This window comes from Gobius niger (assembly GCF_951799975.1).
Source record: "Gobius niger genome assembly, chromosome: 7".
NCBI classification, from domain to species: domain Eukaryota; kingdom Metazoa; phylum Chordata; class Actinopteri; order Gobiiformes; family Gobiidae; genus Gobius; species Gobius niger.
Window position 1 is genome coordinate 3129842 of NC_136858.1, and position 26441 is coordinate 3156282.

Sequence of the window (26441 nt, forward strand, 5' to 3'; positions counted from 1 at the left end):
GCAACATGCTACGACACCTGCAGTGGCGCTAATGGCCTCTAGGGGCATGAGTTACTTAGTTCTGCTTTAATAGAGCGACATGGCCAAAGATCTGAAAATAGAAAAACTGAACTTTTTAAGAAAGACAAATTATGTAATGATTAATACTATTTAAGTATTAATATAAACATCGCTTTCAGCTATTTCTGGCCTTCCTCCTGATTCAAACCTATCTGGCTGTCTCAAGCCTTATTGGCCTTTACAACTCTATTGGCTACATTAAAGAAAAAAGGGCAATCTTTTCGTTTGCTGGTTGATACAATTACTTTGCTTCCTGAGGCAGAAGAGGATTAGGCAGTACCAAATTCTGAATGTGTTTGTGTTGTTGATTTCATGTGCAGAGACTGGATCTCTGCTGTGTCTTGTGATGTTTGGACCTGGACTTGGATGAGTTCTAGGGGAGCCGGGTTGCAGATATTGGGCATAAAACTGTATTGTATCAACTGTTATTTGTATAACTGCTAATATTGTATGTTCTATTGTAAATCAATAAAGAAAGTTGGAATAAGTAATACAAAGAATAACTTAAGACACATGTAAATTGCACCCTCTGTACGGCAATACGATAGGGACAAACCTTCTCCTTTGTTGAGAGTCAGTAGCATCTGACAATACATCTGCACAGCGCCACCTACTGTCCATAGAGTGAGCATTATAAGGAACAAGACACATCAACAACTTTACTTTTTCTCTATCAAATGTAGTGGATCAAAAGTAGTAAGTTCACAACCAAATGCCACTCCAGTAAAGTAAAGACCCTCAGAAACTTTAGCTCCAAAAGCCGTGTCTGTGTTGTATGTTCTGTGTAGGCCTCCTGCTGTGACTTGGCCGTGACGTTGGTTCGTCACTCGGGGGTGAAGGAGCAGAGCAGGTTTGGCAGTCGTTAAAACCTGTGAACCTCCCCAATCTGCGGTTTACAGGCTCCACACGACTCCTCACACGCTGTCAAACTCCAATATGGGCCCCAAACCACAGCAGATAATTATCAATCTGCAGCTCCACTTTCACACCAACCAACATCACGTCATCTCTCACTCTGGCCAACAAGACGCGAGTTAATAGGCCTATATTTCATTTTTATTTTATTAGATTTCATTTGTTTTGGCAGGGGAAAAAGAAAATATCACTAAAGAAGGTGAGGCTAAGATTGAGGGAAGATGCGCTTGAGTTCTATGCTACTTTTAACTTCTTTATACGCTTACATTCCATCACTGGTCAATTTGGGTCCTTTTTTCTTCCCTTTGTATCTGTATAGTCTATTAACATGATCAACTTCACAGATAACACAAACATAGTTCTATTGCATATTTATATTGGTTTGAAAATATCTCTCGTTTGTAATTTTACCATGTAGAAAGACAATGTAGTCTATGGTGGGTGAACTGTTTGTTTTTACTGCCATCTTGTGGTTGGATTGTTAAACTACTTTAGTGGAGAGAAAAATTATGACGTTGTTGATGCTTATAGAAAAGAAAACGATATTTGGGTATTTTTTGCTTAAATGAGTGATGGAGTGTGCAGAATTATGATATATATTTTTTTGGCTAAATGTGAACTTTCTGCTATAGGTTAGCACAGCCTTTCCCAAAGTCAGGACTATTCACCAATTTCCAGTAAAGTTTACTTCCACACCAGCAGTGAACATTTTCATTGCTGAATACTTGTTATTATATTGTATAAATTGTATTATATCTAACAATTGAATCATAAACATGTAATAATCAGCCCGTGAGAATGATATATCTTTATATATTTCTTAATACATGTTGTTTTCTCATCATTTATGCCACGATTGAAACATAAATCAGTCCTCAGTACTCGCTCGGTAAGTAGCATTTTCTCCATAGGGGCTACGAGATCAATTAAGTCCAGTCTTATCTTAAATTATAAGAAATAAAGCCTGAAATGACGTAAAAGTACAATTCCCAAAGGAATGCCAGACAAATATACAAAAATACATACAAAAAGAATATAGGCCTACAACAAATATTTCTGTAGAGTAAAGTATAAAACACAAATTGCATCTATTTTATACACATTAAGCTTTTGCCACTTAAAAATGTCTTCACTGTTACTCAAATAAGTGAACTAGATAACTACTTCACAATAATACTACGTCACATCAAAGCAATAACATCAGCAGCTTTTCACCATCTGAAAAACATTGCTAAGATCAGAGGAATAGTGTCAAAACCAGACTGAGAGAGATTTATCCATGCATTTGTCTCCAGCAGGTTAGACTACTGTAACGGCCTACTCACTGGCCTCTCTAAACGAGCTATCAGAGCTACAGTACATCCAGAACGCTGCTGCTCGAGTCCTGACAAGAACCAGGAAATACGACCATATTAGTCCAGTGCTCCGGTCTCTGCACTGGCTTCCTGTCACTCAGAGAATAGACTTTAAAACAGCTCTGCTTGTCTACAAGTCTTTTCATGGTTTAGCTCCAAAGTACATCTCTGACATGTTAGAGCCGTATGAACCATCTCGGGCCCTGAGAACTTCAGGGAGGGGTCTCCTGCTGGTTCCAGAGTCAGGACTAAACAAGGTGAGGCTGCGTTTCAGTTTCATGCAGCTAAAATCTGGAACAGTCTTCATGAGGATGTGAGACAGGCCTCAACTCTGACAATGTTCAAATCCAGGCTGAAAACAGTTCTTTTTACCGATGCATATGACTGAAAGTATTTTATCTGCACTCTCGCCTTTTACTGTAATTGATTAATTTTATGTTGATGTTTTTATTGATTCTATTTGTTTTCTTGTATTTATGCTACTGTGAAGCACTTTGAATTGCCTTGTGTATGAATTGTGTCTATCATATGGAAATACAATTACTTACTGTGGTACAATTTGCGTCTGCTTTGTAATCATACTTTGGTAAAATTATTTTAAAGTAACAGAACTCTTATTTGAGTAAATATTTTGGCTACTCTGTCCACCTCTGTGCATTGGCTTTTGTAAATATGTGTTGTTCCCAAGAGCACATTTATCCAAATCTAAAAGCTTCTTGAAAAGTGTCAAAATAGCAACAAAAGCGAAACATAAATGAGGAAGAAAACACAAGAAAAATCAAATCAAAAATCAAAAAAAGCCCCAAAGAGTGACGACATCGACACAAGGAAAAATCTTAGATCACTTTTGTAGCTCTTAGCTTTCAAATGAGGCCTTATATAAGCTCTCCAGGCTATAAGAAATTACAAATTATAGGTTAACTGAGCACATTTTCTCCAGTTCGGCTTCACCTAAATCTAAAAGCTTCTCGACTGTAGAGCAACTTTTTTTGGTCACCGGGTATGAATTTTTTAATGTGTTTTTGGTCATGTTTTCGTCATGTTTTTTTTTTATCACTCTTGTTACTCTTTTCTCACTTTTTTGTTGTGTTATTGTTGCTTTTTTGGCACGCTTTTGTCACTATTGTTGCTTTTTTGGGTCACCTTTTTGTTGTGTTTTTGTCACTTTTTCCGTTGCTTTTTCTGTCGCGTTTTTGTCGCTCTTTAGCTTTTTTGTCACATTTTTGTTGCGTATTTTCATCCTTATTATTTTTACGCTTTTTTTCCCCCCCCAGACGCTTTTAGATTTGGGTAAAGCTGAACTGGGGGTGTGGCTTAAGAGGCGAAATGAAACAAACCCCTTCCTATCTCTTATTTCCAGCGTTTTCTGCTAAAAACATGTTGTCGCTGGTTGAACTCCGCGCCCCGCCCCTCTCTGAAAAGCGAAGTTACGATACGCCTGTTTCCCTATTCCCCATTCCATCTACGCACTCAAACGACGTCCCTCTAACGTCTCACCGCCGCCGCTACGCTCAAAATCTACGCTCGCTGTCAGTCAGAGAGGGCATTTAAATGGCTCCACTCAGAACCGTGAACCTTATTATAGCCCGATAATAACGCATTTGCAGCAGTTTATGGGGGGTCTACGTACCTGAAACCATCGCAGGCGCTCGCTAGCTTCTCTGTCTCCGTTGCATTGACCGGGTTTTTGCGTTAGGTTGAGCCAAAATGAGCGAAGAGGATGAGTTTTTGCAGACAGCTAAAGCCGGGTTTGAGGACCTGTGTCGGGCTCTGAATATGGACGAAGACGCGAGCAACGAGGCGTGGAAAACCTACGAAAATATCAGCAGGAATTTCACACTAGAGGTACGCGTTTTCGTGCGAAGTTTGCCCATTTACCGAGGGGTTTCTGATGTTGTTTGTCTCAGTTTGGGGGCAGCGGCGTAAGCTAGCGTGAACTCGTCTGACTGACAGCTAGCAACGCCTCCCTCACGTTACACAAACACTGTGTTTTCAATTGTCATTTAAGACAAAAGTTGCGGATAAAATGGTGGTGGATGAACTGGAAATGGCTTTGAGATTAAGTTAAAGTATTCAGCTACTAATTTGTGGTGATTTCTTCCTGTTTTTAAGATAAGAAACGTGTTTGTGTTTATTAATGGAACGACTGTGATGTTTATTTTAGTCCTAGAAAAGCAGGCCTTGATGTTTTGACATTTTGCACTGGGGTTTTGTCATGTTTTTATCGTGGACATTTTGTCACAACTGGTAAAGATGAGAATAGAAAGTTGAGGTGAAAAAAAAAAAAGAGAATTTACCCCCTTATGTTTCACCCAGAGCCGTGGGAAGATATTTTAGTTAGGGGGCGCTGAGGGACAAAATTTACCCCTAAAATACTTTCTCTGTGCATAAATCCTATTTATTAACCTCTTAACTCCCGCCTGAACCGAGAGCATTTTCTCCAGTTCAGCTTTACCCAAATCCTGTAGGCCAGTGTAACACCTCATTTGAAAGACCTACAAAACTAAATTGATCTTTTTCCTCACGTCAGATTTTTTTTCATCACTTTTTTTGTTGGGCAGTCATCTCATTTTTGTCAAATTTTCGTGACTTTTTTGTCACTTTTTCCTCAAATTATTCGCATTTTTTTTGTCAAATTCTTATCACTTTTTCGTCCATTTTTTCCTAAATTTTTCGTCCATTTTTTCTCACTTTTTTGTCAAATTTTTGTCCATTTTTGTCATTTTTTGTAAATGTTTTGTCACTTTTTCGTCAATGTTTTCTCACTTTTTTCACATTTTTATTTGTGTTTTCGTCGCAGTTTTGTTGCTATTTTCACACCTTTTTTCCAGAAGCTTTTGGACTGGGGTAAAGCTGGAGAAAATGTGCTTGGTTCAAGTGGGAGTTAAGGGGTTAATATTGCCTGCAGTTCGCAAACCATCCACCAGGGGGTGCTGCAGTGCCCTCAGCACCCTGGCTTCCCACGGCCTTGGTTTCACCTTAAAATATGTATAAATATCCTGCATACTATCAGTGGTCATTATGACTATATATCTTAAAGCAGTACTAAGTAACGTGTTTACCTTAATAAATCCTTTCCGTAGTCCCTGTGGGGGTAACACAAGTGTTTATGGGATGATTGGAGGGTCTTTCATCTCCCCCTGGTGTCTCTGGCCAGAAAACCATGTTTGCAACTTGACTGCCACCGGTGCGGAGCAAGCAATACACACTAATAAAATCACGAAGAAGAAGCTAACATGCTAACGGGCAAAGCTAACTGCGGGCTAACGTCACTTTAAACAGTATTTACAGCCAAGTTTGAGTGAAAAAAAATATTTCCATTGTATAATTGAATACACAGTAACCCTCTCTCCCTTCACCTTTCCTGTCTACTCTCCAAGACAATTAATAAGTAAAAAAATCGTACCTTGCTACTACACCTGCAGTTGCGCTTATGGCCTCTAGGGGGAAGAGTTACTTAGTACTGCTTTAATTCATCCAGGCTTTGAACTGGTACAGAGAAGTAGGACTTTGATCTTTATTTGTCCAGAAAAGTCCACTGAGATTCAGAATCTCTTTTCCAAGGGAGTCCTGGCTCCAGACGGAGCATATTGTATATTAAATACTCCTTAAAGCAGAACTAAGTAACTTGTTTACCTAAATACATCCTTTCCGTAGTCCCTCTGGGGGTAATACAAGTGTTAATGGGATGATTGGGGGGTCTTTCATCTCCCCCTGGTGTCTCTGGCCAGAAAACCACCCATGCAACTTTCCCTGCTCCGACCCGGAGGTGCAATACACACTAATGGAATCATGAAGAAGAAGCTAGCAGGCTAACGGGCAAAGCTAACTGTGGGTTTGTGTGAAAACAATGATCTCCATTGTGTAATTGGATGAACAATATCCCTCTGTCCCTTTGTCTTTTCTGTCAGCGTAGTATTTACTCTCACGGACAATTAATGAGTGAAAAAAACGCAGCATGCTAAGACACCTGCAATGGTGCTTATGGCCTCTAGGGGCAAGAGTTACTTGGTTCTGATTTAGACAATGCCATTGCAACGTTTTTTTTATTAGATACAATATCATTAAAGTGATAATCTGGAAGTCTACATGTTTTACAAATGTTATAAAACGTGCAAAATTGGTCTTGCATTTTGAAGTAAGTAATAATTTATAATTTTTTGTAAGGTCCCTCCTTCCCATATCTCAGCAGAATCTCGTATCCTCCCGCTTTGACCAATGAGACGAGCTTTTCCTGTCAGGTCCAATCAGGAGGCAGGGGGAGGAGACTGATCATTTACTTTTGAAAATCCTGTTCCTGCTCTCCTCATTTTGCAAACTAAGAAGGGCTTTCTGGTTAAAGAGATGAGGAATATGATTGTTAACTTTTAAATTTCACTCTATCTCTCCTCACTTTGCAAAACTTACAGACTATCACTTTAAAAGGACCTATACTTGATTTTTTTGTTTTTGTTTACAATGATGAAAGAGAAATTTCCAGCTCCCCAGTCAGCTTACTACTTGTTATTATTTCACCATAAACGTGGCCCAAACTTTCCAAACTCCTCATTTAAGGAACTAGTCTTGTCTCTATGAGGTAGAGCTAAGCAATAAGAACAATACTGTACTCTTTGCAACACTTTTGGATTGATTAAGTCCATTGCTGATTTTAATTTGCTTCAGATCTTGTCGGCTGAACTAAACTAAAAAAAAACTCATCTTGAATCTGGAAAATCAAACCAAGACTTCCTGGTTTATAACCCGCCTCCTGTCTGTGTTTCAGGGGGATGAGCGTCACTGGTTGGCCTGTGCCCTGTACGTGGCCTGTCGCTCCTCTGTGCCCACTGTGGGCAGAGGCACCTCCGAGGGCAACTACGTGTCTCTGACCAGGATCCTGCGCTGCGCCCAGATGAGGTGAACCACTCTGCAGTGTGACAGATCACTGTCTTTATTTGTCACTTTTGTACTCGGTATGAGACAGAGGTGCTCAGTAATGATAATGTAAAGTACTGTAGAGTTTTTGAGGATCTGTAGTTAAATGGTATTTATATTGAAAAGATATTACTTTCACTCCACTACATTTGAAAGATAAATATAATACTTTCTAGTCCAATACATTTCTATAAATGCATTGTGTCATGTGTTTTATATATTCTAAAAGTCTTAAAGTGCTCCAGAACAGTAGGTGGCGCTGAGCAGGTCTACTACTGTCATCGGCTACATTTACATGGCCAGAAAAATCGGATAACTGGAGTAATGAGATAACCCAATAATCAGATCTGATGCGTTTATATTCACCTCAGAAATCTGACTATCCAAATTTCTGTGTTTTACATGAGCCACAGCAGATTTGGATTTTTCGAGTAACTGAATGTTCTCCCAACCCCCTCTCTTCAGTCAGAAGCACCTGCAGAAACAGGTGGAGCCCTTCTGGAGTTAAAGGGCTCCATGTGGCGTTACCCTCCTGTGCACGAGCCCAGTGGAAACAGCACAGGTTTAAAAACTCAAAGGTTCAGGGTTCAAACCTCGTCAACTGTGCTTTATTTTTCTTCGTAATTGTAGTGATCTCAGCAAAGTTAAATACAAACTGCACTTTAACTTTCAATAAGGATGACAGGAAAGAGCTGTAGATACAATTTAGCCAATTTTTCCAAGCTGGGAATTGAACCCACAACTCTGAGGATGGAGCAATATTCCACATACAGCTCGTACATTACACAACAGCTCTAACCACTCGCACACTGTGTTTTTACTGTAACCGAATTTGGGATTTATTTCATGTATTTGATTTTGTGTGTTTTTAGTATTTTTACTACATCTTTTTATCTTCAAGACATTAGTTTGGCTTTTTTGCTTTAGTGTGAAAGATCAGAAAGAAATCTTTATCAGATAATGTATATCAGATTATGCTGTTTGCATGTCTCTTCAATAATCTGAGAACTCAAGAAGTCAGATTATGATCAGATTGTTGGTCTCCATGTAAACGCAGCCTGTGTTGCTGACTCAGAACAAGAAAGTAGGTTTGTCCCCATTGTGTTGCCGTACAGGTACTGGATTTGGGTGCAATTTTTGTGTGTTTGAAGCTGCAAAGTACATACTTAAATATTCTCTACAGCAAATATTAAGTAAACATTTCACTGAGAGATTAAATGCATATCACTTACACACAAGGGTAGAGACATTCCAAAAAAAACAAAATATTTTTTCAGTTTTCAAGCACCAGAGACAAATCCTCTACAAAGTTTCTAGCCTGCTTTTATCAACTTTAAACACAAACAGAAGAAGAAAAGTAATTACTAGTTTTGTGTAAAGACTAAACAATATACCGTGCACACTGGTCCTGACAGATTTCCCCGAGGCCCTGGTTGAATGATTGGTCAAATACAGAGGACAAAAGGGACAATAACGCCTACAGCTACAAGCGTCCTCTGTCAGTGGGTGTTGCTCATTAACAAGCCCCTTGTGACGTGAACAGTTCATAATAATTAGATTGCAGTGTGTTTTACCTGAATTGTGCTTTTGTCCACCTCAGCCTGATCGAGTTCTTTAATAAGATGAAGAAGTGGCAGGACATGGCGAGCCTGACGGAGGACTTCTGCCAGAGCACGGAGAAACTGGAGAGAAACTTCACCGTGTCCGCCGTCATCTTCAGGAAATACGTCCCCATTTTCAAAGCCGTCTTCAAGCCGGCGTCGGAGGAGCCGGCGCGGGTCCATCGCAGCAGAAAACAGAGGTGACTGACTCAACAAGACAGGGTTTTAGATCTTTGAATTATGACTCATTTATTACATAGCCGTCTCATCTTTTCTATTGGTAAAAAATCTATTTTGTTTTTGTAAACAAGGCAATTCAAAGTGTTTGGCAATTACAAGACGCCAGATGAAATCAATCCATAAAATGTATGACAGTTAATTAATCGATAAAATACTTTCAGTGTCATTTGCACCTTCCTGTGAGGCAACTTCTGTTGTGATATTGGGGTATACAAAGCCATTGATTGATGGATTGAGATGGTTGTTTTGGTTCTAAAGGGCCAATCTTTCCGGCCTGGAGGCTAGTCGGATACTCAAGTTGCAGCTAGTCACGGAGATGTCTCCGAGACGTCCCCTGAGATAAGGCGAGTCTCCCCAGACCACACGGAGACTCCGCTGAAATCGAACTTGTTTGTTTTCGCTGAGACTGCCTGGACTCGCCTTATTGCCCGGGAATGTCTCGGAGACATCTCTGTGACTAGGGCTGAACGATATGGACAAAATTGAATATCTCAATATTCATGCCAGATATCTCGATATCGATACGATACAATATAACTATGGGTTAGGTGAAAACAAAGCATTTTTCAGAAAAATAAATACATAATAATAAAGAGTGCAGTTTTATTGATCTATGTCTTGCTTTTTTTTTTTTTATTGTTTTGAACGTTCATATCTCGATATCAATACAATAACGATACAGGCCCTTTGTATCCACACTCTGTCAAAGTTGCAGATGTTGCGGAGACTTCCAGTCACAGCAGTCTCCGCAGCTCACCTCCGGTGAGATAGGCCCTTGACATGTCAAAGCTGTACTTTGGTGCTGACCATGGAGAGACTTGTAACAAGCCTCTATTCTCTGAGCGACAGGTGCAGAGACCTGAGCACTGGACTAATATGGTCTTATGTCCTAGTTCTCGTCCGGACTCGAGCAGCTGTGTTCTGTTCAGTAAAGCCAATGGCCACTGGCTGCTCTGCTTTGTGACGACAACACTTGGGGCCGCCATTGCTGTAGTACCTCCATATAGCCGCTAGTCTCCCTTTGGAAAGCATTGCATTTTAGACACGTTTAAAACAACTTTAAAGCCTGGTTTCTAATTTTACTAAACTTCCTACAGCTAAATATTCCTTCTGTGATAACGCTGGGTTAGTTACAATTAAAGAAACCAGGCTGGTTTTCGTAAGGACATTTTTTAGAAATCTCATACTAAGGAAGGCCGGATTTTGATTGACAGGTCATTAGCATTAGAGCTAATGGTGCGGCTATGACTGAACTACGTGCCCCACGAGAACCGAGTCCACAGTGAAGATCCCGCCCTTATCCCCTTTTTAGGAACATGCTCCATCACAGCAGGGTAGGAGGAGACTATAAATCCACCATGATTTCCCCCTTGAACGTAGTCATTGTGGCAAACGGGGAGGATTGAGGAGGAGCTGTCCATTCTCTTTAACGATCTATGAGTAAAACGCAAAAAAGTAAAAGCCATAGTGACATAAATGTTCCGCCGACTTGCGCTGAGTCAAAGTTGTGCTGTTTATAAACATTCAAATACGTTTAGGGCTGTAGTATAATCCATTAAGTAGGTTACATCCTAATAAACTACACAGATGAAGCAACGAAATGTTTTGTTTTCTAGGCGTCATCCCTGCACCGTGTCCGAGGTCTTCAACTTCTGCTGGGTTTTGTTTGTTCACGCCAAAGGTAACACACTTTCTCATTTTTGTTTCCATCTGTGACCTAATCTGTTCTTTAACTTTAGCTTTTATGAATGCTTTGTATGATATGAAGTTGTCGTCCAGTCTCAGTGTAAACCACGTGCCTGTCGCTGTGTTGAATTCCTGCTCGATCAGAGAGAGACTTCCCGCAGAGGACTCGATCCCAACGACCGCGGGCGGCTTCATCCTGGGCCTTTGTTCTGAGTGGACAGGCGTGATTTAGGTCCTAGGTTTGACTCCTGTTGCTGAGAGACCTCCTTAAATCAAACTCACTCCAGTGTCTAACCGTGTGTGTGTTTATCTGGAAACGCCGGCTCAAGATTTATTTACCGCCTTACGTAACAGCAATAAGTCACTGTATTTCTTAATAGCAAAGGTTTTCATGCTTGTCCACCCCCCCCACTGAAACATGTATAATAGGTTCACACTTTGAGGCCAGGACTCGAATTGACAAGCTTTTAAATGGAAGAATTGTGCTCAACTTTAGCCACTAATTGTCATTAAAAAGCTGATGATAAAAACTGGCATTAAATCTTGAAGTTCTTGGAAAATATTGACCCTTACTTAACAATTTTACTATATAAGTTTATACTCATAGCATAGGAAAGTTTAGGTTTTGGCCATTAAAACACACTTACTACTACCTGAAGTAACGCTGAATATGAATAGAATAAATTAGATGAATAACAGTCTATGGAATCTGGGGAGCAGATAAAATTATTAAAAGTTATTAGGTTGATTTTTGTCTTAATATAGCAAGTTCAATAGGAAGGTTTAGGTTCTTTAGGGTATGGAGGACAAACTAACTTCTGTCCCCATCTAGGAGTATTATATCAACACATTTATGGATCTGAAGACCATTGATAGCATAAAATGATTGTTCTGCTCGTTTATGTGTACTAACATGACCCTGTCCCTCCCTTTGCTTCAGGAAACTTCCCGATGATCAGCGATGACCTGGTGAACTCCTATCACCTGCTGCTGTGCGCCCTGGACCTGGTCTTCTCCAGCGCCCTGCTCAGCCACGGCCGGAAGGAGCTGCTCAACCCCAGCTTCAAAGGTACGACTCACACTAGGGTTTTCAGGGTCACTGTGGGACAAGGCCGTGGGAACCCAGGGGGCTGAGGGCGCTGCAGCACCCCCTGGTGGATAGTTTGTGAACTGCAGGCAACATTAACCCCTTAACTCCCACCTGAGCCGAGCACATTTTCTCCAGCTTTACCCCAGTCCAAAAGCTTCTGGAAAAAAGGTGTGAAAATAGCAACAAAACTGAGACGAAAACAAGGATGAAAATGTGAAAAAAGTGAGAAAACATCGACGAAAAAGTGACAAAAAATTTACAAACAAGTGAGAAAAATTTGACGAAAAATTGAGAAGAAATGGACGAAAAAGTGATGACAAAAAAATGAAAATAATTTGACAAAAAAGTTACAAAAAATTGAGAAAAAATGAGAAAAATTGACAAAAAAATGACAAAAAAATGAGAAAAATTTGACGAAAAATTGAGAAAAAATAGACGAAAAAGTGATAAGAATTTGACAAAAAATGCGAATAATTTGACGAAAAAGTGACAAAAAAATTTGACAAGAATGAGATGACTGCCCAACAAAAACAAAAAAAATCTGATGTGAGGAAAAAGATCCATTTAGTTTTGTAGGTCTTTCAAATGAAGTGTTACACTGGCCTACAGGATTTGGGTAAAGCTGAACTGGAGAAAATGCTCTCGGTTCAGGCGGGAGTTAAGAGGTTAATAAATAGGATTTATGCACAGAAAAAGTATTTTGGGGGTAAATTTTGTCCCTCAGCACCCTCTAACTAAAATGTCTTTTAGACTCGTTTTAAAGCTCTCACTGAGCTGAGATGTCTGGCTTTTTATCGGCCAATACTTGTGATAGTAGAGCAGATCATTATTTCTGTCCCAATCATTCACTTTATGATAGAAGCATTACCGTATTTTCCGGACTAGAAGCACCTGCCAAAAAATTCAGAATGAAAAAGAAATAAAAAACATATATAAGGTCCTGTCCATACGAAGTCAAGCTGAGGACCAAACGCCAAGATATTTTATCAATCCATCAATCGCCCATACGAGCCGGCGTTTTGTTGGTCTGTAAACTAACATTTTCCAATCTAGGTCCCAGAGTGGAAAGATCTCAAAAGGCCGTTTACGTGGCGCCGTTGTTGCGACGTCTCCTCAACTTTTGCTAAAGCGATGACATCACAGCTCCAGAGTCTGTGATCCATAATCTACTGACATTATAATGAGTTTTCCTCATGGGTCTCTGATGGTTTGACTCCGCCCCTCTTTGCTCCACTGCAGTCCACAAGCCACAGGTGACAAGTAGAAAAACACGAGTCAGTCTGTGTTTTTGGACTGACAGTAAAAGTCACTGACAGAAGAATAAACTCTCCTCCTCGTCTCTTCTGTAGATCCTAAATCCTCAATCAGTTTCATTTTCACTGTTTACGTTCCACATAAGTTTACTGCACATGCGCCTCTACATCTTGTTCTATTATTTGTGTTAGCGTCACAGCGCCTCACACAGGCCTGGAGGATGAATTACACTGAGCCTCCCCCGGCAGCACATTGTTCAAGCACCCATTTGTGAACTCGTTCCTGTAGCTATAGTAGCTTTTAACTATATATTTTAATATATAAGTTGCACCTGAGTATAAGTCGCAAGCTGAGCCAAACTATGAAAAAAGTGCCGCTTATAATCCGGAAAATACAGTAAACTTGTTGCCTAATGGAAAAGTCCAACAAGTATCCAATAAATTCTATATGGGCTACATTTTTTAAGAAGGCAAGGAAAGGAAATTCTGTTTGATTAGCACATTCTATGCAATAGAAATAAATGAAGGCATTGTTAAATAAGCTGTGATGGTGCAAATGTAACGTGAGATTCTTTGGCAGTAATAGAGTTTAACTGCACAATGGTTAATATCATCATCTCCCTGTTTACTCATGTTGGGGATGAGTGAAACCAGCGCTCAGGCAATGTTTACCACCGTCTCACACCCAACCAGAGCCATATAATAGTATAATGCAGTAAAATGTGCTCAAACTGCTGTCGTGGGAAGTCTGCTTATCTCCAACAGGCCGCACTAAATCATTTGAGTGAAATAAATCAACTTTTTGCTGCTGTACACGATGGTAAACGATTTAAAAAGTTTGACTACAGTGAGTGGGAAGTTTATCAGATCTGCAGTGGCTTCCTGTTGCACCTGCTGCTTCCTGCTGCTAACAATGTGCTGGGAAAAGAGAATCTTGTTTGCCTGTTACCCCAGACAGGAGAAAAATAGCATTTGCTACTTTGCTGGGTTTACATTAGTGCTGTCAATCTATTAACTTTTTTAAATCTTACAAATGTCTTATAATTATCTTCATTATTAATACTTGGCAGACATAAAACGCTCAAATTTAAAGCATTTACTCACATTTCATTAATCATTAATCACAAATAAAGTTACAAGAAAGGTTGGAGACCCCTGACTTAATAGTTAATACAAGTGTCTTTCAGGTCATGTGTGACTCAGAAACATATAATGCCATTAATTGCAATTAATTCATGATTAATGCAGTAGTTATGAATATTTTTTTGGATTAATCATGAGTTTACCTCTAAACCCCTGCCTTAACTGAGCGTAAATCTAAACACTTAAAAAAAAGCATCAAAATAGAGACGAAAACGAGGATGAAATGCAGCATAAAAGCGGCAAAGGAGCATCAAAAAGTGATATAAATGTGACGAAAAATGGACAAAAAGCAACAAAAGAGTGACAAAAATGTGCAGGAAAAGCAACAAAATTGGTTTTAGAAAAATATACTGTATATTCAGTTTGGCAGGTATGAGTGTAATCACTGCCACCTCTCAAAACCTCGCGCTGATCAATAATACGGCAAAATACGGCCAAGTCACTCAACAGCGTCTGTGTAAAACGAGTTAAACATTTGTTCCACTGCATTACAAATGATTGACCAAAACCGTATTGAAAGGGAGGGTTTTGAAGATGCAGGATTACGCAAACATCCATGAGTTAAACAAAATACAAGTCCAAAGCACAATTGGAAACCTTTATGAAGATCTCCCTCTCAGTTTGACCTGATTGGTGTGTGTCCTGGCAGGTCTCCCCGAGGACTTCAGCGCTAAGGACTTCAGACCGGCCTCTGTCCCGCTCTGTTTCCTGCAGCCGCTGTGTGAGCTCCACGACGGGCTGGTGCTGGAGGCCAAAGGTGTCAAAGAGCATTTCTGGAAGCCGTTCATCAAGAAGCTGTTCCACAAGAGAGTGCGTACGACCTGGAGAATGCAGTCTACTGTGGTCTTAGTACATACAGTAAATATCCTGTTCTCTGCAGATTCTCAGGGGCAAAGAAGACACTCTGACGGGCTTTCTGGATCCCATGAACTTTGGAGACAGTTTGTAAGTGATGAAGAAGTTTGTAAAAATCTCGTTAATGAATGTATTTAAGTAAATATGCAGAATGTGCGTGAAGACATTTCCTGAACTTCCTCTGTCTCCACAGCACGGGTCTGAACAGAGCCTATGAGGAGCATGTCCTGGCCTCTGGGAGCCTGGACGAGCGGATCTTCACTGGGGACGGGGCGCGCGAGGACATCGGGACCCCAGGGCCCTGTCTGTCTGAGGGGCTGGAGAACCAGGACAGCGCCACCTACAGGCTGCACGCCAGCCTCACCGTAAGACACACACCCATACATAGCCTTACACGGTGCATGTCTTTTATAGCAATTTAGCCTACCTTAAAATGATGATTGATGAGAATTTATTTATCGAGCCGCAAGATTCAGTAAGTCCGCCAGGAAAAGTGATCAGAGTGGTGCCCGGCGCAGTATTGAGAAGTGAACTGCGGTGAATATTCTCTTTTTCTCAGGACAGGACAGTGTTTAATTCACAGTGGGATAAAGAGTTTGTAGTTTGTTCTGCGAGAGCTTAATATTAAGGATGCAGCCTAATACCAGGCTAAGCTATGATGTTAATGTAAAGATGAAGAGAGCGAAGGGGAAGTATTATTGTAGTCAGTCAGCGACAGGAGTTTGCTCACAGCTGCACCGAACATTAAGGCAGGAAACAGAGCAGTAAATATGACAATGTAAAGTTCAGGCGAATTAAGTATCCAGGCAAACATAATGTCCAATAAAATAAAAAAACGAGAAACCTTGGGGAGAACCACAGAAGGAGAGATCCACTCCCATGGACGGACAGGCCATAGACCCAGGGCCGACGGGAGTCGACGGGAGTCGACGGGAGTCGACGGGAGTCGGCCCTGGGTCAATAAATGTGAATACAGTAAAACTCACTTACTTTGGGTAAAAAAAAAAGTATTACATTAGACAAAGGGGAGAAAAAGTGCAGGTTAGTGTACAGACAATAGATACTAAGCCTAAACATTTATTGTTTATTTGTCATTTATTGAACGATTAGTTGCGATAGTAATGATCATTATTAAATGAGAATAATAATTGGTGGTGTTTGGGGTCATGAAGAAATCATTTCCATGATTTATGTATGATTTTTATGTACTGCTTGCAGTACATAAATGAAGGCTTGTGGGTTAAAGCAGTGGTTAGCAAAATGTTTTTCCTTGAGGCCCTCCATGCGCATGCTCTAAAATCTTCCTGCCTTTAGAGCGTAAACCCTCATTTGAAAGCTAAGACCGACAAAACTGATCATAACTTTCTTGTCGCATTTTTTAAGTGTTTCTATTGTGTTTTCGTAGTTTCGTAGTCACTTTTTCATTGTATTTTTGTCACCTTTTTGACATCTTTTTGTTGCTTTTTCATCAGCTTTGCATTTTTCATCCTGTGTAGTTGCTATTTTTGTTGGGTTATTGCTGCTTTTCCATCATGCCTTTGTTGTGTGTTTTTGTCGTTTTTTCTTATCGCGTTATTGTTGCTTTTCCGGCATGTTTTTGTCGCTCTTTTGCCACTTTTTTGCTTTAAGATTTGGATAATGCTGGAGAAAATGCGCTGGGTAAAGAAAGGGGTTAGCACTGGCTGCTGCTCTTTTCACCATTTGCACTAAACAGACCATTTAATGTTAAGCACAGTTTTATGACACACTCTTCTTCTTTCCCTCCAGGCCTCTGCTCTGAAAGTGTCCACTCCTCTGACAGGGAGGAAGTACGTCCAGGAGAACAGCCTGTCGTCTCCCATCTCCTCCGCCCTGAAGAGCGTGGGCCGGCTGCACACTCTGCTGTCAGGCGCCAAACAGGGGCCCAGCGACAAGCTCCACAGCATACTCACGTAAATACCTCAGTTAAAGCACTTTTAGAATATGAAAAGAGCATAACCAAGAGTTTCATTTCCAGATCTTGTCTCAGAGATCCAACAGAAGCCATCACGGCTCGTTTGAAAGAAATGTCCGAGGTTTTCTCCCGACACTACGAGAGCAGTGCAGAGGAGGACGGGGGGATGGGCAAAGGTACGCAAAAGATAAATAAATGAAGAAATGGACCTGCTATATGGAGTTTGTCTGTGTTTGCAGACATGGCGGTGAAGTACTTTGGCCTGGCCGAGACGCTCTATTACCGGATGCTGGAGTCCATCATCGACAGAGAAAAGATGATCCTGGGAGAAGCGGATCTCTCCGTGAGTGCAGAATATGATTACATTAAGCAGCCTGCATCATGCTTTTTCAGGATGTTCAGAAAGTTCATCCTTTACAAAGCTTGTTTTTGTGATGTTTTGTCTTATTCATTCACAAATATTAACATGTTTGGTGTCAACGAGTAGCACAAAAGGTGACCGAGATTATGCGCAATTTTGGGCATGTCTTTTTTTATATAAAACATAACAGGACAGAAAACGCTGAATTTTTCAGGATTAGGTTCATTAAAACTTTGACAGAGCAGGAAAGAACAAAATGTTTAACTTGATATGTGTCAATTACAATAGAATAAAAACAGCAATATAAAAAAAGGAAAAAAAAACATTTATTAAACAACATTAATGCTCGAGGGATAAAGGTGCATATGGTCTTTGGTGCCTGAGCTGGTTATGAAGTTATCAAGGTGTGCAGAGAAGAGGAACTGTCCTTCAGGATATTCTGGAGGGTCTGCAGTTTGGCCATGTCCCACCTCTCACTCAGAGATTGGATGGATGATGGTGGGATACCAATAATCCTGCAGCACCTTTTGTGCACCTGCTCCAGTTCCCCTGACAGGCTCTCAGAGAGGCCGCCCCACACAGGACTGGCACACTCCAGCACAGGTCTGATGAAAGTCAGATAGATCATTTTGAGGACATCAGAGGGAAGTCCAGCTCTCCTGGCCACACTCCGGTAGTGTATCCTGGGGCGTGTTTTAGAAAGCATGTACCACACATGAGCATCCCAGGAGAGGTCAGATGATATCTGGACACCAAGCAGTTTGAAGGTGGTGACTCGGCTTACTACCTGAACAACAACTTCAGGCGGGGGAGGGCAGAGGATGCTAGACTCTCTCCTGGCACTGACCAGTATATTTATATACTGTAATCTACAGTAATCTACTGTAAAGGTTTCAAACTTATATCTCTAAATGCAAGTTGTTTCCCTGGTCACCTGCAGCTTCTCGACTGGAGCTTACAGCCTATAGCCCAGTGAAACGCCTAAAAAGCTAAAAAAAATGTAAAACGGATCTTTTTCCTTGTGTTGACGTCACTTTTTTAAAAACTTTTTTACATCATTTTTTGTTACATTTTTGTCTCGTTTTTTGTCTCGTTTGTTGCTCTTTTCATCATTTTTTTGTCACTTTGCGTCACATTTTTGCCTCATTTATGTCACATTTTTAGAAGCTTTTAGATTTGCGTAAAGCCAAACATAACAAAATGTGCTCGGTTCAGGTGGGGGTTAAGAGGTTAAAATGAATGAAAAGCCTGTGTTGTGTTTTGCAGAGTGTGTTCGAGCAGGACCTGTTCCACCGCTCTCTCGTGGCCTGTTGTGTGGAGATCGTGCTCTTCTCCTACAGACCTCCAGGAGACTTCCCCAAAGTCATCACTGTCTTCAACATCCCGCCGTACCACTTCTACAAGGTGAAAGAAACTCATTCAGGAGACACTTGACCCTGAATAATAAGTAATATTTATCTGTAGTCCCTGCACCAGTTGTATTAAATTAGTAATATGCAGGAGCTTTCAAGAAAGTAGCCTTGTTGTAGAAGTCTAAAAAGTCTCCCTGTGCAGGTGATCGAGGTGCTGGTGCGGACGGAGCAGGGCCTGTTTCGGGAGGTGGTCAAACACTTGAACCAGATCGAGGAGCAGGTCCTGGAGGCTCTGGCCTGGACCAGTGACTCTCCGCTGTGGGACAGTCTGAAGGCCAGCAAGGACCGCGTGCCCTGCTGCAAAGAGGTGCGGACTGAGAGACGCCTTCTGCTCCTGTTTGATGCGGTTTTAACGTGTTGTTGTGATTTCAGGTGATGCCTCCTCTGCACCTGGAGCAGAGCGAGGAGAGCGGCTCAGTGAACCTCCCTCTGACGCCAAACCAGGGCCCGGACCTCCACGCCAACAGCACCATCAAAGGTCTGTGTCCCTTGCGGAAACCACTGCTCATTTCCTCAACTAAAACTCTTCGTCGTGATTTTAGTCAAAGTTTGATAATTAGAAATGTAAAAGTTTCTCGACTGGAGAGTTGACAGCCTATAAGCCAGAGTAACAGCTCCTGGGCCCACCTTTTAAGATAGAGTGAGGAGCTCAGTTCCCCGGGAGGAGCTCAGAGTAGAGTCGCTGCTCCTTCACGTCAAAAGGAGCAGCTGAGGTGGCTATGGCATCTGTTCCGGATACCTCCTGGTCGCCTCCCTCGGGAGGTGTTCCAGGCATGTCCTATTGGGATGAGGCCTTGTGGAAGGCCCAGGACACGCTGGTGGGACTATGTCTCCGAGCTGGCCTGGTGTCGCCTCGGGGTCCCCCCAGAACAGCTGGAGCAGGTGTGCGTGGATCAGAAGTCTGGGCATCTCTGCTGAGACTGCTGAGACTTCTGCCCCCGCGACCCGGCCCCGGATAAAGCAGAAGAAAATGGATGGATGTGACCTTGTTTAGTCCAGGTTTAGTCCAGGTTCAGACCGGCTCGCTGTGATCGGGAAAAGAGCACTTGATGATCGTGCGTGCATATTTCATTTGGATAATTAGGAACTTCTTGGTTTTAAAACGTTAGCGAGCTGTAATCCAGTCATTCCTCACCGTTTATTAAAAAAAAAAAAAAAAAAGTTTCAGCTCTTTCTCTTTTTTCTCTGGGCTGTAGTTTCCGCACTGCAGAGAAACAGAAAGATAAAGACCAAGCAGCTGTTGGTCTGAGGGGAGTTACAGTTCTGTCCAAAGTTTGGATCCGAGGTTCGGGTCCAGATGATTTTGTGCATGGGTCGGGATTCTGTGGCCTCTGATTTAGATGAAATGCCGATGGAACAGGTCTGTGCTTTGTTCTAGTGGGAGAAAGTCCATAAATAGATGAAAATATGAAAAAATTAAAAAGTATATGGAATCTTTGTCACCTAAAACTAAAAAGTACTGCTTTCTTGAATGAAACACTGTGCCTTAAGTTTGCATAAATGTCTCCTCGTCTCTGCAGCGGTGTCCCCGTCTCCCACCACTCTGCTGGACCGCTACGGCTCTCCCCCGGCCACCTTCAAGCGGCGCCTGTTCGTGGACCCGCCGTCGAACAGCCCCAAAGCGCCCGCTGTCACCGTTCCCATCACCTCCATCACAACCACCAAGGCCATCCCCGTCGTCTCTCTCTCCCCGAAGGCTGTGCCCGTCTCCGCTGTCCCCATGAAGCCCGGACAGACCACCATCGTGAACACCATCCCCGGCGGACAAACCGTCGTGGCGACCGCGACGCTCTCAGCCAACAACGGACAGACGCTCACGATACCCGTGCAAGGTGGGACGATTGATCCTGGTTTCAAGGACGGTCCAGGATCAATTGTTTTGTGGGTTTTCTGGTGAGCGGCTCCGTCAGCAGTGAAAACCTTCCAAACAATTGATCCTGGAGCGTCCTAGAGACCACTGTGATCAAAAGTAAAGGCGCCGTTCTGACCACTCATACATCCGCTGGGTCACTACATGGTCAAATACGCACAAACGTCAACTTTTTTTTCATACAAAAGTTGCATAATACACCTTTAGCAGCAACATTGATTTGCTTGTGTAAAATCAGAGTCAACAGTGACGCCAAGGCTGGTGGCTGAAGGGCGAACATATTGTCTGTACGGTGGCTCAGGTCCATGGGGGTCAAACCAGGCCTTGACATCACTCAAACACTGAAGTAGGGGTGTCGGGGGGCACCTACGATTTTTCTTCAAAGGCATATAGATTTGGCCGTCGTCTGCGGAAAAAAGTAGTACCATATTTTCCGGACTATAAGTCACTCCGGAGTATAAGACACACTAGCCATAAAATGCCTCATGGAGTAATAACAACAGGCTGAATAGGCGTACGGTTTGCTAACGTGACACATTACACAACGAACTAAATAGGTATCTGGTTTGTTAACATCACATAAACAGTTCAGATACTAAAGCATAAGGAACGGACCACTGCACCGTTGACAAACCTCTCCCGGCAGCATGTTTTTCAGCTCTCATTTGCAAAGTCGTTCCTCTAAATGTGGCCATCGAGCTTTTAGCCCGTGATTAGCTTTGTTTTGTTTTCTTCTAAAAGTAACCTCCGCTTCTCGCTCACCCCTAACTTTCTTTCTGCTGCTCGATTAGCCTGCAGTGCCTTCCTTTTAGAATATTTTATTTAGTTGGAAAATGCAAACAGTACAGGCGTGAGACCAGAACCCCGAGGGACTCCACAAAATAGGTGGAGCGTGTTGAGACAAACACGTGGAGGTAAGAATGACAAGTCTGTGTTCAATAATGATTTAAAGAGGGGCAAAAAAGTTGTGAATAGAAAATAAATCAGAACAAGATGCTTCCAGAGCCAGTGACTTCATTTCCTATTAGGCTCCAGCAGCCAAGAAAACGAGGCCTGACCAACTATTATCAGGAAGTTTGATATTTTGCAGGATGACTTTGGAGATGCAGAGGATTCATGTCTGACACCTCTGAAGGAAACAAAGCAAAGGATTTTCCCTGGGTATCAGAATAACGATAAAGTATTGTGCTGTTCACACCTGCAGGAATAACAAACCAGAGCGGTGGCATCACGTTCATCCTGCCCGCTCCGATGAGCGTGTCCGGGGCGGGAGGAGCCACTCTTCAGCCTCTCACAGCGCAGGCTCTGACCGGCACCATCACCGTCCAATCAGCTGTGGCCAAACCGGTCCCCAAACCCTCCCCGAAGCCAGGCAGACCCCCCAGCGCCATGAAGAGGGGCTCGCTCCCTCTGTTCTTCAGGAAGGTAACGATCGAGTCTTGAAAGGCTTTATCGCTGTCAAGAAGCTTCTTTTCTTATTATTTAAAGTCTCCTGGTCTCTTGTCCACCCTCGTCAGGTGTACCATCTGGCCAGTGTGCGCCTCCGGGACCTGTGCGCGAAGCTGGACCTCGGCGCGGACCTCAGGAGGAAGATCTGGACCTGCTTCGAGTTCTCTCTGGTCCACTGCACCCAGCTGATGATGGACCGGCACCTCGACCAGCTGCTCATGTGCGCCGTCTACGTCATCACCAAGGTCTGATGCCAGTTCAGGAGCTTCCAGGAGCTTCTGGTCAGTCCCCAAAGGCTTTCTTCATCTCTAGATCACTCTGATTCTCTTTCTGCAGGTGACCAAGGAGGACAAGTCTTTCCAGAACATTATGAAGTGCTACCGGACGCAGCCTCAGGCAAACAGCGACGTAAGACATTTTAATCTTTCAAATAGAGTTACTTCACTATGAAACTATGAAATATGTGTTTTCCAGGTTTACAGAAACGTGCTGATCTCAGAGAGGACAAGAACGAACAGCAACGGCACCAAAATGAGCGCTGATAAGACCAACCAGGAGACAGGTGAGAACTAACACAGACAGTGAAGACTTTCGGGAATAGGATTTTTACCCATCCTGCAATGTCATAGACTCACGAGAGCAACACCTGCAGTGGTGTTTCCTTTCTGCCCTTAAAATATCAACATCCTCGAAGCTCCTCTGTGTTTAAGTTTTTCGTCCACACCTTCACATAGCCTTAGATCTTCTGGAGGTTTGGTTTGTCAATTGGTTGTCTGATTTAGAGCACCCTCTGCTGGCGTTTTGTGCAACTGCACTTCAAATCAAGTCTGACAAGTTTAGTCTGGACACATACATTGATTTTAGTTAGTTAGGAGTAGTGTTGTTTTTGGAAACCCATGTAGTAGTCTTTTGGATGAAAATGCTTGTAGTTTTAGTCACATGTTAGTCATTTCTAAATGCGACGTTTTAGTCATTATAAAAAGTAATCATTAATTGTGATGTGGCTAAATATTGGAAATTGAGATAAATAATAATCTCTTGGCTTTATAGCTTTTGACAAAGTGTGAACAGGACGTTTCCTACTTTAATTTAGTTTATTTTAGTTTATTGAAAGGATAGTGGGAAGTTGCTTTAAAAAGATGGCTGCACCAGATTTAGCACTATTCTAATTTCCATCTGTTGTCCTACACAAAAAAAATGACATAACAAAATGAAGAATTACATATGACAGGCAATTTACAACTACAAGTGCAATAAACAAATACAAAGTGAAATTTACAAGGTGTAACAAGTAAAAACGTCCGCTCTCCTCATCCACATTCGTTCATCAACATGCTTTCTACTTTCATACACTGCTGTATTTAAAACTGTCCTGAGAAAAGTCCCTGTGACATCGATGCCAGACGCTCCATGGAGGACAAACGCTGATAGTAGCACGGAGAGAAAGAGAGAAAGAGGGAAGGAGGAACTGGCCGCTGAAATTTAATCATTATCGCCTTGTCGTTTCGTCTTTTGACAAAAACAATACTGGTTTGCAGCAGCTTGTTCACAATCAGAAAAAAGTTAAACGCATAAAAAAGTTTAATTCCATTAATTCCAAATAATCAGGTATAAATGAGCCTTTAAGTTTTAGTACAAGAGATATCAAGACTTGGAATAAAACAGTTTAAAAAGCCACGAAAAGCACATACAGTTGGAATAACTTGAATCTAACCCTCTGCAGTTTTATAACAAAAGTTTATTATGTATTTTTTAAATCACTTATAAAATATATGTCTTTAACAAAACTAAGAATCTCACATGCCCCAATGTTCATGGAAATGTCTAAGTATCTATTGGTAATTTTTGTACTCTGTGCCTTGTATTAAAATTCCCGGCTCCGACAGTTTGCTGGACGTCTCCACCATGAGCCGCTCCGTCTAAAATCGATCTCAATTTCTCCATATCCCTGTCTTTTTAGGTGGAGAAAAAAAATCTGCTCCAAACAGCGCCCCCTCTGCCTCCACCAAAAACAGCTCAACCATCTCCTCAACATCTCCTGCTTCGAATACTACTACTACTACTTCAAATACTACTGCGTCGGTAGAGGAGGAGAGAGGAGACCTGATCCATTTCTACAACAACGTCTACATTAAACAGATGAGGCACTTCGCTCTCAGATACTCCCCGTCCTCTGGCTCTGCTGTGGTGAGTGAACAAACATTACACATAATTAAAGGGCGCCATCTGCTGGAGAGGGCGCCAAATCACAGCACACACATAAGCGACATGATCGACTTTCACTTTATCTCATAAGTTTGGAATGAAAAGTGATAGAGACTAAAGGTTATTGTGATCGAAACTAGAGATGTTATGTTTTTAAATGAGTAAAATAAAGCCGTAGTATAGTTGTTGTCCAGGCTCACATTCCAAACATATTCATCCACATTTTGCCACTTCCAGGGTCACTTTTCAGCGTCTCTTTCACAGAAACACAAGAAAACTCACCTGCAAATTCATAAAACTGATACAAATGTTTAACAATTAGATGCACAGTGTTTTTCATACAAATATCTGAGTTTACAATATACTAAATGAGGACAACACAAATTTCGATCCCTTACTAGATAAAAGTTAGTGCCTTCAAGAAGAGGTAAAGATGCTGGATTTTTCACTATAACAGGCAGTTATTAAACTTGTAACCTGTTAGTTATTGTCTAAACTCATTCTTAAAAGGTGCAAGTTGTCATTTTTATACTCACTACTGCCATCTCAGGTCATTCACGTAATTGTACCTTCTATATTAAGCTCGTGCATGACTGCACTTCAGACCCGAAGTAACAACTTTCTGAGTGACAGTGCAGGATTTTAGAGGCAGTTGTGGTGAACAGGTCTGAGCTCATTCTACACATTAGGACATGGCTGGAACATGTAGGGGGAGAAAAATACATAATTTTGACATTTTTAAACTCCGTATAGTCCCTTTAACTTTTCAAATGCATTCACAATGTCTTTATTCTTCACAGAAATGAGTTTAACAAATGGGATGCAGGGCCTTTGTCTGGCGTTCTCCTAGTTGTATCTTTGGATGTTTTAGAATGTTCTTCTTCCTTTCTGTCCTAATGTGTAGAATGAGCTCAGACCTGTTCACCACAACTGCCTCTAAAATCCTGCACTGTCACTCAAAAAGTTTTACTTCAGGTCCAAAGCTTAATATAGAAGCTGCAGCTACATGTATGACCTGAGGTGGCAGTAGTGAGTATAACATGGCTGACTTGCATCTAGCCCCTTTAAGAATAAAAACAAAAAAAACACTTTTTCTTGATTAAATTGCCGTTTCACCGATGTAAAACTATGATTAATACTCATCGCAGACATTATCCCGACGAACCAAGTCATTATTAGAGGAAAAAGAAAACATTGACTGCATCCACCACACAGATCTTACATATATTTTCAGAAGCTACAAGGTCTTAGCTTCCAAGTAAGGCATTTACACCGTCCTAGAGACTGTTAGCAGAAACACGTGACCAAAAGAATCCACAGAAACATGACAAAAAAGTAATGAAAACTCAACAAAAAAGTAAAAAAAAAACACATGGAAAAAGTCACGAAAACACAACAAATTGAGCCAGAAAAGCAACAATAAAAAAGTGACAAAAATGCCAAGACAAAAATGTAGGTCTTAGCTTTCAAATGAGGTGCTAAACTGGCCTATAGGCTGTAAGCTCTCCGGGCAAGAAGCTTTTAGAATTGGGTAATGCCGACCTGGGAAAAGGAGGAGGTTAAAAGGTTAAAAACTCCTTTGTCTTTCAGGTGGACTCCCCTCCCCTGGTGCCGTACCCCAGTCTGAGGACAGGTTCTCCTCGACGGATGCTCCTATCCACCAAACACTCCATCTACATCTCCCCCCACAAGAACAGCCCCAGCTCCTCCCCCTCCCCCTCGAAGGACAAGCTCTGCTACTTCATCTGCACCAGCCCTCACAACGTAAGGCACCAGGAAGTGATTCGGCTAAAAGAGTTTCCGTTATAGATCACACTGTTTGTTATTCCTCAGCGTCTGGAGGAAATCAACTCCATGATCCGCTCCGGAGAGAGTCCCAACAGGAAGCGAGCCGTGGCGCTGAACGAAGAGGAGCCCACGCCCAAACGGCTGTGTCCCGACGGCTCGGCTCTGCTCCGGAGGCTGCAGGACGTGGCCAACGACCGCAACAACAACCACTGAGAGGCGATGGACGGACCCACGCAAAGAAACATGCACAACGGGGTAAACATACAGCGAGGTACTCCTCACCGAGTTCAGGATTCAGACCAGCGCCATTTCCT

General features: G+C 42.0%; 2 protein-coding genes across 4 annotated transcripts in view; both read left to right on the top strand.

Moving 5' to 3' along the window:
• Positions 1 to 26441, top strand: part of mgat4c (mgat4 family member C) — a 567909-nt gene that overhangs the window by 476870 nt on the left and 64598 nt on the right. The window lies entirely within an intron of this gene.
• On the top strand, positions 3870 to 26393 carry rbl2 (retinoblastoma-like 2 (p130)). 2 transcript variants are annotated; one of them, XM_079560403.1, is made up of 22 exons: positions 3870 to 4175; positions 7093 to 7223; positions 8842 to 9042; positions 10699 to 10763; positions 11709 to 11837; positions 14904 to 15064; positions 15135 to 15199; positions 15303 to 15474; positions 16877 to 17040; positions 17106 to 17218; positions 17282 to 17385; positions 18670 to 18807; positions 18958 to 19122; positions 19188 to 19293; positions 20336 to 20647; positions 21890 to 22110; positions 22203 to 22379; positions 22471 to 22542; positions 22609 to 22696; positions 24095 to 24321; positions 25930 to 26103; positions 26173 to 26393. In XM_079560403.1, the coding sequence occupies exons 1-22, from the start codon at positions 4038 to 4040 to the stop codon at positions 26338 to 26340; spliced, it is 3291 nt and encodes a 1096-aa protein (XP_079416529.1). In that variant the 5' UTR covers positions 3870 to 4037; the 3' UTR covers positions 26341 to 26393. The 2 variants fall into 2 exon arrangements, with proteins under 2 accessions (XP_079416529.1, XP_079416530.1); XM_079560404.1 differs by having other exon boundaries at positions 17106 to 17188.

Bases quoted from the DNA above. Each gene is read 5' to 3' on its own strand.
- rbl2 (XM_079560403.1), top strand. From the start codon at position 4,038: ATGAGCGAAGAGGATGAGTTTTTGCAGACAGCTAAAGCCGGGTTTGAG. The intron at 19,123-19,187 runs GTGCGGACTGAG...TTGTGATTTCAG, and splicing joins GCGTGCCCTGCTGCAAAGAG to GTGATGCCTCCTCTGCACCT. The intron at 22,380-22,470 runs GTCTGATGCCAG...CTCTTTCTGCAG, and splicing joins CCGTCTACGTCATCACCAAG to GTGACCAAGGAGGACAAGTC.